The following is a 13,778-nucleotide window of genomic DNA, read 5'->3' as shown; positions in this document are numbered from 1 at the left end:
CTTATTTTTTATTTTTAGTACAACATGTGATAATTGGGGGGGAAATGTAAATCATTACTGAAAAGATGTAATAATGCTCCACCCATGATCCCACTCCCTAGCCCCTTCAGATAATCTCAGTTAACAGTTCATTTATTGTTCACTTAGGTTTCATTATGACTATGTAAGTAGTCACAAATGTGAGTATTTATTTATTTATTTTTTTTAATGTTTTATTTATTTCTAGGAGAGAGAGAGAGACAGCGTGAACAGGGAAGGGTCAGAGAGAGAGCGAGTCACAGACTCTGAAACAGGCTCCAGGCTCTGAGCTGGCAGTCAGCACAGAGCCCGACGCGGGGCTCGAACCCACGAACTGTGAGATCATGACCTAAGCGAAAGTCGGACGCTTAACTGACTAAGCCACCCAGGCGCCCCAGTATTTATTTTTTTAACTATTAATCATTAAGGTCTGTTTAGAGCATTTAGTGTATGTGGGTGTATTCTCATGTTCACACATAAAGATATATTAAGTCATTGTCAGTGGATCTATAGTATAGTATTATTTCATTATGTGGCTATGTAAAATTTACTTTTCTAATCCCTAATGTCCACATACTGTTACACAGTTTGGTTGTTTTCAAATGTTTCACCATTCTAAGTACACTGCAGTGAAAAATCCTTATTTCTGTAGTTGATTTTCACAGAAGTGGGATTACTCTACCAACATGTTTTCTATGAATCCTGGGTAGGTGGACCTCCTAACTGAGAACATCCCAGGTGCTTCTTAACCATCGTGACTTTTTCAGGAGCATGGAACAGGTAGTCAGTGATTTGCAATGGGCTCAGAGGTCTGAGAAGGATTTTGAGTGCACTCCCCAATTGGGAAATCAGATATAGTAGGCTTGTGTAGAGAACGAGTCTCCCAGGAGTGGAGCTTGTTACAGAGCAGAGGTGCTCTGTGAGATGATCTTTGTGAGGAAAGGAGGTGGCCGGGCATCCTCGAAGGCGCAGACATCACAGGTTTAGGGTGTGGCAGTGCCTGACTGCAGCATTCTCCCCTCAAGAGAGTGTGCATCAGAGATGGAGACTTCCTTGCCAAGGGACAAGCTGTGTCACTAGGGGCTCAGCTGCTCTCCTTGAGCACTCATGGGAAGCTGAAAGATCCTCCTTGATTGTGGTGGGGGAGAAACCTAGAGGAAACAGGCTGTGGTGTGACTATGGGCAGAATAACAGTAGACAGCAGAGCAGAGTCCAGACAACAGCACGTGGTGCCTGTCACCAAGTGGAGGGCTATCTAGAGAAATCCGTGTGCCCAGACAAAATAGAGAAAAGACATTTCCAATCAAGAAAGTGGTAGATCTCAGAATACTAGTAATATTTCTGTGAAAGAGAAAGAAACACCTTTAAATACAGGTGCGGCTGGGCAATGTAAATATTACACTTTAAATTTCATAGTTCTTCCTGTTGATTCTGAAAGTCAAATCTTCATTCTGTTATATCAGTTTATATTTATATCATTTCTGGGTATTACCATTTTTTCCCCTCCCCTTGTTCATCACTGGTTAAAGATCCACAAGAGGTCTGTTTTTTTATCTGTGTTCAAAGGAAGCTTCCAGGTGTGTGCTGCTGCAGGAGGGGGCCCCTAGCCCAGGATGCGTTCTCAAGGTTTAGAGGTGTTAATTCTGTACTTGCTACACTTGGGGACTCTGACACTTGTTACTACCATCTATGGTAATTATTACTGTGTTGGCTTGGTTAAGCTAGAACTACATTTCCAAGAATCCCTTTCTGTGTATAATTTCAGGTTAGAGTTGGCTAAATGGGGAGTTTGCACAGAATTTGGAATGCAGCCGTTACGCTGTGATGTACAGATGGACAGATGTAAAGATGCTGGCAATGGGGTCCCGCTCATCCTTGCGCTTCTCTGCTCCGTGTCCAGCTATTTTCCCATCCTCTCACCCTGCTGATTGACCCAGACCCGTCATGAGTCCTGTACCCACCCTACAGCTCCTGGGTGTGCTTTCTCTCACTGGTGACCCCTGTGATCTTCTAGCACTCACTTTCAGATCTTTCCTTTCACAGCATCTCCCCCAATTTTGTCAGCTTTCGTTCCTTTAATAAATCCCTTATTCACAACCTATGGTCATTCTGCTTCCCTAATTGACCCCTGACTGAACATGTCTTTTCTTTGAAAATCAGAGAGAAGATGATTTCTTTTTTTTTTAATTTGATTTTAAGTAATCTCTACACCCAACATGGGGCTTGGACTCATGACTCCAAAGTTGTGTATTCTACAGCCTGAGCCAGTCAGCTGCCCTGAAAACGATTTCTGATAGCTAGTTTTCCTTTTTCCTTCTTTTGCTTCAAGTACACCACAGAATACTATAGAAATGCTATTGAGGTTCATAAATGCTTTTCATCTTCCAAGCCTGTCTCCAAGGTCTGCTGAAGTTACAAATGTTACACAGAAATCTTCATTATCAATGTATATCATAAATCTGTCTGTAATCTGTATAAAACACAGTATAGATTTCATCTGGAAATTTCTTCTTCTGAAGATACTGTTTGTTTGCTTGTTTGTTTTTTCCTGAAAAATTGTCATTATTTTTCAGGTGGCTTCCTTTGCAGAAGATCAGTTTCATGTCCTCTGGTTGCAATCTTATTAACACAGGTGTTGAAATAAGATCATATGGGTCTTTTTGCCATCATTGTTAGGAGGTTCTGCCTTAAAGGTTTCTTATAGAAATATATCTTTTAATTTAATAGGCAAAATGTAAGATTGTTTTATTCGTCTTAAACTATAGAAATAGCAAGATATCACAACTGAATCGAGCCTTTCTGAAGTAATTTTTACCTAGCTTTAAAGATTTTATCGCCAGGGCGCCTGGGTAGCTCAGTCAGTTAAGCGTCCGACTTCTGCTCAGGTCATGATCTCACGGTTCATGGGTTCGAGCCCCATTTTGGGCTCCTGTGCTGACAGCCATCTCAGAGCCTAGAACCTATTTCAGATTCTGTGTCTCCCTCTCTCTTTGACCCTCCCCTGCTCACACTGTTTCTCTTTCTCTCTCTCTCTCTCTCTCTCTGTCAGAAATAAATAAATAAAAAATTATCACCAACAAAGTCCATATTAATGGTTATGAAAATAATAACATCAGTGACAAGATCAGAAGAGTAGATTAGTTTATCATTAGAGATTTTAATGAGAACTGTAATGTAATAAATATACAGTTTTTTTTAAGTTTGGCAATATGAAAATACAATGATTTGTATCAAACTTTAGAATTTGTATGGGAACTAAAATTAAAATTATTCACTTGAAAGCAGCAGTGTGTTGTCTTATGAAGATATTATCTCCTTTATAATCAACAGTCTGTTCCAAATGGCAGTATCATGCCCCTACACTATCCAGATGAAGGAAGTACTTAGGATTAAGTGAAATTAATGGACTAGTGTGTTTCATAAGAACTTTAAGATTTAGAATTTACATAAAAGCCTTATCAGTAAAGGATTTCTTAATGTAAAATAGTGTCTCCTTGAATACCGTGCTAATTTGTATCATAAAGCCCTTATCCTAGAGATGGCCCTGCTTCCATCTTTTACTGTAACAGTGACTATTTCGGGTGTGTGGGGTTTGAATCTTCATGGGGAGCAGTCTGGTGGGGTGCCAAGTATCTGTAATCCTAATTCAGTCAAGGGATGCAACCAGTGATGAAATAGTTTATTCTCACGTCTTTCATGTTTGAAATTCTCCGTTCCAATACTGGGTGAGCCCACATGAGACATGTTGAAAGTTGAAATAATTGTTTTAGTTTCAGAGATGACATTGGGCATATGGAAAGAGTCATTGCAATATTGTCTCATTCCCAGTGACCTAATTACAACTTGAGGCAATAGGACTCCATCTACAGCAGCTATTACTATAAATGAATATAGGTAACTCTCCAGTTTTAGGTCTGGGTTCTGGGGTCATAATGAAGTCACAGAAGTTAACTCATTTTCTTTGGGAAATTGGCACTTAGGCACTTATTACCCTATAATTGTATATCCTTTATAAAGGTTCCTCTTTCTGTAGTATCTTTTAGCTCTTTTCATGAATTACCCTCCTCCTCCTTCTTGCCTTCCAGTAATAGGTCAATTTGAAATACATTGTAACTTTCTCAATTAAGAATCCTATCAAACCTCATGAAAGGTGATCACCGTGCTGTGCTGGAAATTATGCCACGCAATTGTGCTGAAAACTGGATATTCCAATTTTGCTCCAGTCAGTGAACCATGGAAATCATAGTTCCCCCAACAAAGCCAATGTTACTGACTTGAAATAGATGGTTACCTTAGTAGTTTGCAGGTGTACAGTGCTGCATTTGCATTTAGGAAGCTACTATACATTTTTCAAATGTTATTTATGAATTTTTGAGAAAGAGTGTGGGAGGGGTGCAGAGAGGGAGACAGAGAATCCTAAGCAGGCTCCACCCTGTCAGGGCAGAGCCCCAGGCCTGAGCTCCGAGCTCCAACTCAAAAACTCCATGAAATCATGTCCTGAGCCAAAATCAGGAGTGGACAGACACTCAGCTGACTGAGCCACCCACATGACCTGGAAGCTCTTATAAGTTTGAAGAGAGCAATGTTGAATTCACTAAACTGTTTTAAATAGGTAGCTGAAAATACCATTCTTACTGATATTACTGGTAAACATTTTCAGACATTTACTAGGTCCTTTTGCAGCATGGTTCTGAACTGTTTCTTATAAGCACGATTTTGGATAAATATATTTTCAGAATACTGTCTCTAAAAAGTGCAGTGAACCAGTTTTACAAAGCTTGTCTAATTAAAAACATTTCTTATTTATTCTCCATAGGTTATGCTTTCCTTAATGAATTTAATTTTTTTCCGTTTATATTTAATAATGCTTCTAAGTATGTTTGTTTTCCAACATAGGACTATAAAAATTGGTGTAAAACTTTGTTATTGTAATTAGAATGAAACTTGTAGTAAGAAATGAGAGGAAAATATTTAAGAATGTATTATTTTAATGTGGCTAATAGAGTCAAACAAGCCATGGTGTGGGTTTTTTTTGGGGGGTGGGATATGGTAGTTGAGAATCTTATGTATTTCTAAGCTTGTCAAATATGTCACAGTGCTTTTTTTCCTAAAATGTATATAAATCATAGTAAACTAGTTCCCATCTAACCAAGTGGAATTCTACTCATGAACATTGTTCATTATCAGAAACTCACCAGAAAAGGAACAAAATAAAGTGAATGCATTGCACATTTAGGCTGCTGCATATAAGAGTAGCAGTTAAGGACAAGGAATTTGGAGTTATACATACCTGGGTTTTACTACCTTGGAGTCTAGTAATATGGTTATCAGTATAGAAGTGTAGTATACTTCCATGCAAAATCTATTAGAGTAGATGTTATTTCTCTCCTCCATCTTTTTTTTAGCTTGTTATCCTAAAGTATGGTTAAATCATCTTATGGAAGACAAAAATTGGATTTCATGTCTGGGATATTCTTCCGTAATTTTGCTTGGGAGTAGGGAGGGAATGTGAAAACCAAAAAGCAAGCCAGAAATTTGTGTATTTAGAGAAATCAGATTTATTTTAAATAGAATGGAAATAGTGACTGTATGAATCAGCCTGGTTAATACTGAATGAAAAGAATAGATACTGTTTAGTAGGTTTTGACTGCTTAATTTTCTACTCTTTGAGTAAATAACTGAATTAAATTACTTCAAGTGAGTTTCAGTCAAGATGAGACAAACTTGCTTTCTTTTAGGCTATTGACATACTATTACTGATTTAGCATTTTAGATCTAATAAGAGGAGATGATTTTAGTGAACTTATTTTTGACCTGGGGTTTCAGTTGCAGGAGATATACCTAGATGGGATACAGTCTTTTCCTTTGCCTTTTGCCATTTGTCCCAGTATGGCTTCACAGTCCCCAAAATGGTGTTTTGGTCTATCAGCGTGGAGGCATGGAATCCTTTGACATGTGGTCAAATGGTGACACACGTAATTGACACGAGCACTTCACTGAAGCTACAACTGTTCCTTTGTCTTGATGGTTTATGCCTAAGGCTGATTTAATTAAGCCTATCTAGAGCCAATTAACAATGCCCAATTAGGTATTCTGTCTGGCTTTCAAGTATTGCTGCTGGAGATCTCCTAGAGAAAAGCATCTCTTTCTTCTGGGTGACAAGCATGTGAAAATTGATACTGGCAATGGAATGCTGGGTATCCTTTTTAAAGAATTTGAAGTGATCACAGTTAAAAATTTGTGTAGACAGTATTTTTTCTACTTGATGGCTCTAAAAGATAAATAGGAAATGTCTGCCTGTATACCTTTATTTTTTTTGTTAATTGCTGAAAATAATTAGTGATGATAGTTTTCATATTTTGACTTCTTTTTAATGTGCCAAGCATTGAGACAAGCACTTTACTTAGTATATTTCATTTATGCTTCACATCATCCTAATACTATAGATTATTATAACCATTTTACTGACAGGCATATCACTTTTACCTTTCTGAGCTTCGGTCTCCTCCTGTCTAAAAAGAAAGTGATAGGCAGAGTTAGAGATACTAGGTCTGTTTAACTCCAGAGTCCCTACTCTTACTGATGTTCTTAGGCGCAGTAGCTGAAATATGAAATACATTCGTTCTACTTGGTTTCTTTCCTGGTGAGTTTCTGATAATGAGTTGTCATCCTACCTTGCTCTTTACTCAGATTGATGTGAGCCAGTTTATCATAAGACATGGGTTTGACTGATGTTAACGGTGGTTCATATCTAGGGCAGCACAGGTGGAGGAGGACATTGAGGGCAGGAGAGAAGAAGCTCTGCTAGCTTCCGGGAGAAGGTGAACGCCGGTTTTCCGAGTGTTAAGCACATTTAGGGGAAGGGAAGACCAATGAATAAAGACAAAGAACCTTCATAATCGAACTACATCAGCTAGAGTGACTGTCTTACCCAGTGCTGTCATAATGTCAAATCTTGTTGTAGCTCCTTGTTGCCTTCATGAAAAAACCCTCTGTGGCTCCTTGTCTTCAAACCTTTGCCTGCTTGCCTTGAGTAATAAGAACAATAATAGAAATAGCAGAAATAGCTGACACTTGTGGAACCCTCACCTTCCATGAATGGGGGCAGACACCAGCAAACATTATCATTATTATTATTATTATTATTATTATTATTATTTGCACCATCTGCCTGAGTGGAAATAATCCTTTTAATTCTTTATAAGATAGAAACGTATTAAAATGAACTAATTGATCATGGCAGTAGTCTTTCATTAATTATATGACTTTTCAGGTTCTTGTGATAAAGTATTTACATGTATTATTTAATTCTTAAAACGATCCTCATCATTTTTTCACAATTGGGTAAATGGAGTCTCAGAGACATTAAGTAACTTGTCAGGTGCCATCAGCTGGGTGAGGCACAGAGGCCTGATTGAAACGCAGTCTGCAGATTCTAAACCTGGTGTGCAAAACCAGAAGAACCTTATAAGAAGATTGATTTAGTTTTCTGATGTTAGACAAAGATCAATGACAAACAGGTGCCAGCTGTTGCTGAAGATGTGTACTATTTGCTTTATGAAACATGTTTGACTTAGGGCTGTCTTCTTTTTTTGTTTTTTTGTTTTTCTTTTTGTGGGTGGGGATGCCAGTGTCCCTCTTTGCTCAAGGCCTCATTTCTCTCACTGGACTGCTTCACTCATTCAGCTTTTAAGCCAGGCCCATGAAGAAGATATTTGAGTTTATGACTCCGGTCTCAAAGGTCAAAAACAGGCAGCATCCCCGTTTCTTGAGTGTGTCAAGAAACGAAAATTCAACAGCCACCTTCGTTTAGGATGTTTTGTTACCCTGCCACCATTTCAGAAATACTGCTTGCTTTCAGTTTCAATCCATTTCTTCCTCCCTTATCCAGTCCCATCAATATATAGAACAACTCTCAGAAATCTGGTGGTTTCCAAGAATACAGTTATTAACTGCTCCCTTTGCATCTTGTCTTAAACCTTTCCCCTATGTAATCCAGTCTTCCCTTTGACATCTCAGCTGGCTGACAGGTAGTTAGTTCTTCTGACTGGCAGATTGGTGCCTCTGCCACATGGGAGTGTCATTACACAGTAAAATTAATACCTCCAGCCTGGATTTATTTAGCATCTTCTGACACTCAAAAGAGCAAGGGAACACATGCCTTGCTTTCTCTTGGGATGGTTGAGTATTAGATTAAACTGGTAGGAAATATTTTAATGCCCCTGATAAAGACTTTGTATTTAAGTGCATTGATGTTATTTTTCTTGAAGTTCTTTATGCCTTTATTTTCAAAGTTGGTTTAAGAGAGCTTTTACCACTTTTGGAAATGATATGCATTTCCACATTCCTTTTTGCTCAAAAACAAACAAACAGACAAACAAACAAAAGATCCATGACCTACTCTGGATTTTCTTTTTTCAGATGCAAAAGAAATTGTTTTAAAAGCCCAGATCTTAGCTGGAGGAAGAGGAAAAGGTGTCTTCAGTAGCGGTTTGAAAGGAGGCGTTCATTTAACAAAAGAGTAAGTCTGGAGGTGTTAATTCGGTGTCTTTGGGCGAAGTGTTTATGGAAGATCTAACTCAGGATTGATGGGAGCATTGAGAAAGATGGTTAGAATGGGTTGGGAGCAGAAGGTAGCACGTAGAGGAAATGAATTACAGGTAGAGGAGGGCTCTGGCAGTGCTCCGGTTTTCCTTCTCCCACGAAAGGAGTTTTTCCTCACTAGTTGGTGAAAAACCTAACACTGCTTCTGCCCTAGACAACCAGTGATCCATCATAAATGTTGAAAATGATAACACACATTAAATGCTGCCACCATATCGCCGCTTCCCTTTACCGAGTCTGCAAGTGGCTCCTCATTACCGGTGGCTTCAGTTGTCCCTCCTGTCTGATAGTCCAAGTCTTCTCATTTCATGGCCTGTCTCCCTGTCCCGCAGTCCTGCCCCTGTGCCCCTCTTCTGTCACTTGCCTTTTCATTATGTACTTTGAATCATACTTTATGCCCTCATTGGCCAATACTTTTCACATTATCCAAGTCAAGTTTTTGTTATTCAACTCTTACCTAAATCTGTTATGCATTTCAGTATTGTCTTTCTGCTATGAATGTAACTTATTTTGGGGAGAGGGGATAGCAGAGGGAAGCAAGAATTTCCCTCCCCCTCTCCTCCCCTCCCCTCCTTCCCTTTCTTTCCTTCCTTCCTTTACTCATATATATTGTTATCGTTGAGCCTCTGGTACCTTGCTAGGCACCGAGTATATTAACAGAAAGCCATGTGGACTCTGTGAGGGTGGACCCGGTCCCGGTGTAGTGTGGACATGAGAACATGACATGCACTCCACTTTAAAAGAATTTTCAGCATAGACAATGTGTTGTTCTTTTTTCCCTCCCTTTTCCCTCTCTCCTAGCCCTCAAGTTGTGGGACAGCTGGCTAAACAGATGATTGGCTATAATCTAGCAACAAAACAAACTCCAAAAGAAGGTGTGAAAGTTAACAAGGTAATATGAATGCTTTTGGTCATTTTCTGTATATGTGTTAGAAAGAAGAAGAAAAAATCACATTTCAGTTTTGACAGTCTGATGAAGCAATGCACTTTGGCAATTTGCCATTTTGTTTTTTAAACTTCATATAATCTATTTAGGTTGAGGTATGACTTTGAGGAGACATAAAAAGGGTTCTGTGATAGTATTATCGTTTATTATGATCAGCACTTAGTAAAAGTGGGCGTGGGTGAGTGATCAAAACAACTGCTTTGCCTTTCAGAACATTGTGGTTAAGCTGGAAAGGGCTTTGTGAGACAGCTCTTCCTACTCAGTGCAGGACCTTCTCTGCTGCTCTACAGCCCCATCCTCATCGTGTGTCAAAGTTACCTGTGATGTTGTTTTTCTAAGCCATCCCTATACCTTACTTTGATATTAATACCATTGAAAGCCATGTTATCCCTGGAAGTATGGAGTATTAGTGGTCCATTGGGGTTCTGAAGTATAGAAGTATATATAGGGTACACATCATACACACACACACACACACACACACACACACACACACACACGCAGAACTTGGAGCCTGCCTCAGTCATAAAATTGTGGGTGGTGGAGCCAAGGCCAGAACATAACTCTGCTCCTGTCAGTCTGTTCACCTTTGATGTACCCTCCTGATCAATATAGGTGCCCAAACTAGCTACCTGATTTGCAGGACCCAGTGCAAAAACAAATGCAGGGACCTGTGTTCACATTTCAAGTCAATTACAACAATATTACACCAAGAGACCAAGAGAGGGACCCTTCTGAGTTTTGGCCTCTGTGTGACGGTAAGGTCACACCCCAGCCCTGGGAGGCATAGATGGTTAGAAGGCCCTGTCATAACAGTGAACGGGGAGCCCAGCATATTGGGGAGCAGATTAGAGAAGATGAAAAATATACTCAGTTTCTGCCAGTGTGTTATGCTCAGAGAACCTGAGGCAGTACATTCTGTTTCTAATTTTCAGGGTGAGTTGTGTGGAAAATTGTTAACGTGACAAAAAAAAAAATCGCCGATTGGTTTACTTAGCTTACCATGACAGGGTCTATCTTGGTCCTGAAGAGGGAGGTGGAAATACTGGTGGTCATTAGCTCCTTCATTCTGAGAACGTAAAGCTTTTATAAATGGTGAAAAAGAACACTGACAGAACTGGTTTTGCTCTTTTCCTTTTCCTACCACTTGTCACGTGTAAGAACTATTTAAAACTCAAAAGTGTTTTGTTTTGATTTTTGTTTGGCCCAACACAGTACTATTTTTTTGCTTTTCAAATCTGATTATGAGCCTTTGCCTTTGTTAACTTCTTCAAAATTTGTCCACAGAGGACATGATAAGTATTTTTGTTTGTAGGAATTGTTGTTTTATATGGATATATTTGTTTTTAGATTAGAGTTTGTGATACTTCTTAAAAGCATATAAAAATATCTAAAGCAGATTTGTATGTCAGGGAGTGCATAAAATTAGTTTGTAGATAGGTTTCTGAAAGACTAAAGATAAGTGCATTCCTGTACATTGAGTCATTGCTAGGAAACATCTAGAATGATTTACTTTTAAGTAGTGTTTTTATTTCCCCCTGATTGTAAAAGTGATTTACACACATAAAAAAATTCTAGTAGTACAGAAATATAGAAATTAGAAAGTAAAAGTTCCTTGGAGTCCCACCACCCTCAAATATTGTCATATATTGTTTTTGTCCTTCTTCTATGTATAATGTATGTTACCGCATATCTCTAATAATAACGTTATATTTTAAGGAACATGCACTTTTTTTTTTTACTTATGAAATCTTAGATATCAGTAGAAGCCCCCCACCCCTTATAGAACTTTTGTTTATAAGGTTAATTGAGAAGCTGTTTAAACATACATATGTACATTTATACACATTGGATATTTTTTTCTCTAGTCTGTGCCAATGCATTTCAGGTGTGTTCCCTAGAATAATAATAGGGCAGGTGAGACCATGCTCCTCCTCATGTTCTTCACGATTCAGTACCAGCAACGCTTACTGCTCTACAGCGAGAGAAATTCAGATACTGCGTATATTTTTAAGCTTATCTAATCATGGTCCTGTTAAAATAGTTTGAGCACTGGTACTCATCCGCAGTTTCAACAGCATGATATTAAAAACAAAAGCAAAAACAAATAAACCAACTAGGTTCCATGGTCCAGTAGGGTAAAGTAAGTGAAAAAGCTTTCTCTCCTGGAAGACTCTGCAAAAAAGGCTGTGTTGATGACACTGTTTTTGTCAGTCACAGATGAAGTCACATTTCTGAAATGTATCTGAGTTCCTGGTGGGATGAGAGTGTTCATGGAATTCATTTAGACTCTCTCTGTTACAGTACCTCAAATATTCTGGTATCGTGGGCCATAGGGAGGGCATGGTTGATGTCGAATAAGTGGTCTTGATATAAAGTATCCTGAATTATCCCTTGATGATTATCATTTTCCTGGGAATGTTTTCTTAAAGAGTGATATATTATTTCCACCAAGAAGGAGTCAGTTCAGACAGCAGCTGGTCTTCACAAATAGAAATTTGATGGAACGCACAGCACATCTGTCAACATTTTAGAGGATTAAGAATAGGACTCTTGAATGACACTTATCCTAAAAAGTTATAATGTTGTGTTGCTTCTCAGAATAACTACTGAAAATCATTAAATCTTGTTCTCTAGACTAGCTCTTATTAGAAAGTGAACTTGAAAACAGAATGCTTCTATGAAAATCCTAACACCACGTGCCAAGAACTATTTCCTACATAGTCACAAGTTACCATTTATGATAAAAGAATCAGTATTATGCCTCTTATAAGGTATTTTGTTTTTAACTGGTGATAAATCCCACAAGTGTTTGAAAAGAAGAAATTCTGAATTCATTACTTTATAGCATTTTAAGTCATCGTATGTTTATGCCATTTCATGTGACTTAAAAATTGGTGGGTTTTTTTTTTTTGGCATCTGGGTAGTTAACAAGAAGTGCCGTTTAATCTATGACTTTCTTTTGTGAAACCTATTACTGAATGACTTTTAGGAAAAGTAATATAAGTACTATCCTTATTTTCACTGCCAGTACTGATTATGAATATTCTTTTCTTTTCTTTTTTTTTAATCATCCAAGACATCTTTTACCATTTTTGTTTGGAGTGTCACTTGGTACAGCCTCTCTCTCTAAGGCAGTTTGATAGTACTTGTCAACATCTTAAATATGAAGAGTCTAAAGCCTAGCCATCTTATTTCTAGGTACCTTATCTATAGGGATACAAAAACAAATGAGTGAAGATATACGCACAAAAATAAGCACTCAGGTAGCATTTGAGAAAAATTGAAGTCCACGTAAATGTCTTGTCATTAGGGACATGGTTAAATAAATACTGACATATAAGTACCATCTAGTCACACTGAAGAGAGAGGGCATTGGAAAGATTTCCAAGTTGTAGTGTTAATGTTAAAAACCAGAAGAAAGAAAAGCATTGAAGTGTGTATAATATGCTTCCATGCACAGGACGGTTCCACTACTGTGATGCTTGTAGATGTGTAGGGAGGGGAGACGTCGGCAGCGATTTTTCCTGGTAGGCCTGCCACACACAGTTGTGTTGTGTGCTGAGCAAGACAGCCAGCCAAGGCCATGAGCGCAGCGTGAAACCCTTCCATCCCATGTGCCTCTTGCCCAGACATAGTCCTCGCATGCACGGGATGTATCCTCCCAAAGATGCTAACTTTTTCTGATGATCACAAAGGTTTCATATGGGCTCCTGATCACCCCAACTGCTAAGGCCCGAGGACTTGTATATGTGCAGTTGGGGGCTGCTTTCACTGTCTCGTTTATATATGTCTAGTCCCTTTTGCTTTATTTTTGAACACGTGAATAGTATATTTGTAATTTAAAAGGAAGTATAAATTGAATTAGCAATACAGTTGATCCACGAGATAAGAGGTATATAAACATGTAAAGGATCAGATGTACGGTAAAAAGAATTCTTTCTTTGGCAGCAAGCTTGGTTTTCCACCAGTGCAATCTGAGAAAAATCAATGTGGTAATATGTATGTACTGTTAATGTCTCAAATTACAATAACAACTACTTCCCAGGAGTTTTTCTTAAGTGTCAGGGTTTCTCCAGGAAGAGAGAGAGAAAAAAAGAAAAGATTAAAGTGGGAAAGTTCCTTGAGGCAAACCAAATACCTGTCACTTGAGCAAGTTAGCAGGATCAATTAGGAAGGTGAAAATGGGCTTTCTGTACCATGAGAGCAG

The 13,778-nt window shown here is 38.5% G+C and overlaps 1 protein-coding gene across 2 annotated transcripts in view; it reads left to right on the top strand.

Moving 5' to 3' along the window:
• The window catches only part of SUCLG2 (succinate-CoA ligase GDP-forming subunit beta), a 260,803-nt gene that overhangs the window by 118,521 nt on the left and 128,504 nt on the right, over nucleotides 1-13,778 (top strand). For both annotated transcript variants that reach the window (XM_077770601.1, XM_077770600.1), the window contains exons 3-4: nucleotides 8,440-8,539; nucleotides 9,424-9,514. In XM_077770601.1, the coding sequence (XP_077626727.1) occupies nucleotides 8,440-8,539; nucleotides 9,424-9,514 (191 nt within the window). The remainder of the gene's footprint in view (nucleotides 1-8,439; nucleotides 8,540-9,423; nucleotides 9,515-13,778) is intronic.

The sequence above is a fragment of the Crocuta crocuta genome, unplaced genomic scaffold (assembly GCF_008692635.1).
Source record: "Crocuta crocuta isolate KB4526 unplaced genomic scaffold, BGI_CrCroc_1.0 scaffold126, whole genome shotgun sequence".
NCBI classification, from domain to species: domain Eukaryota; kingdom Metazoa; phylum Chordata; class Mammalia; order Carnivora; family Hyaenidae; genus Crocuta; species Crocuta crocuta.
This window is presented reverse-complemented; position numbering and strand designations above follow the sequence as displayed.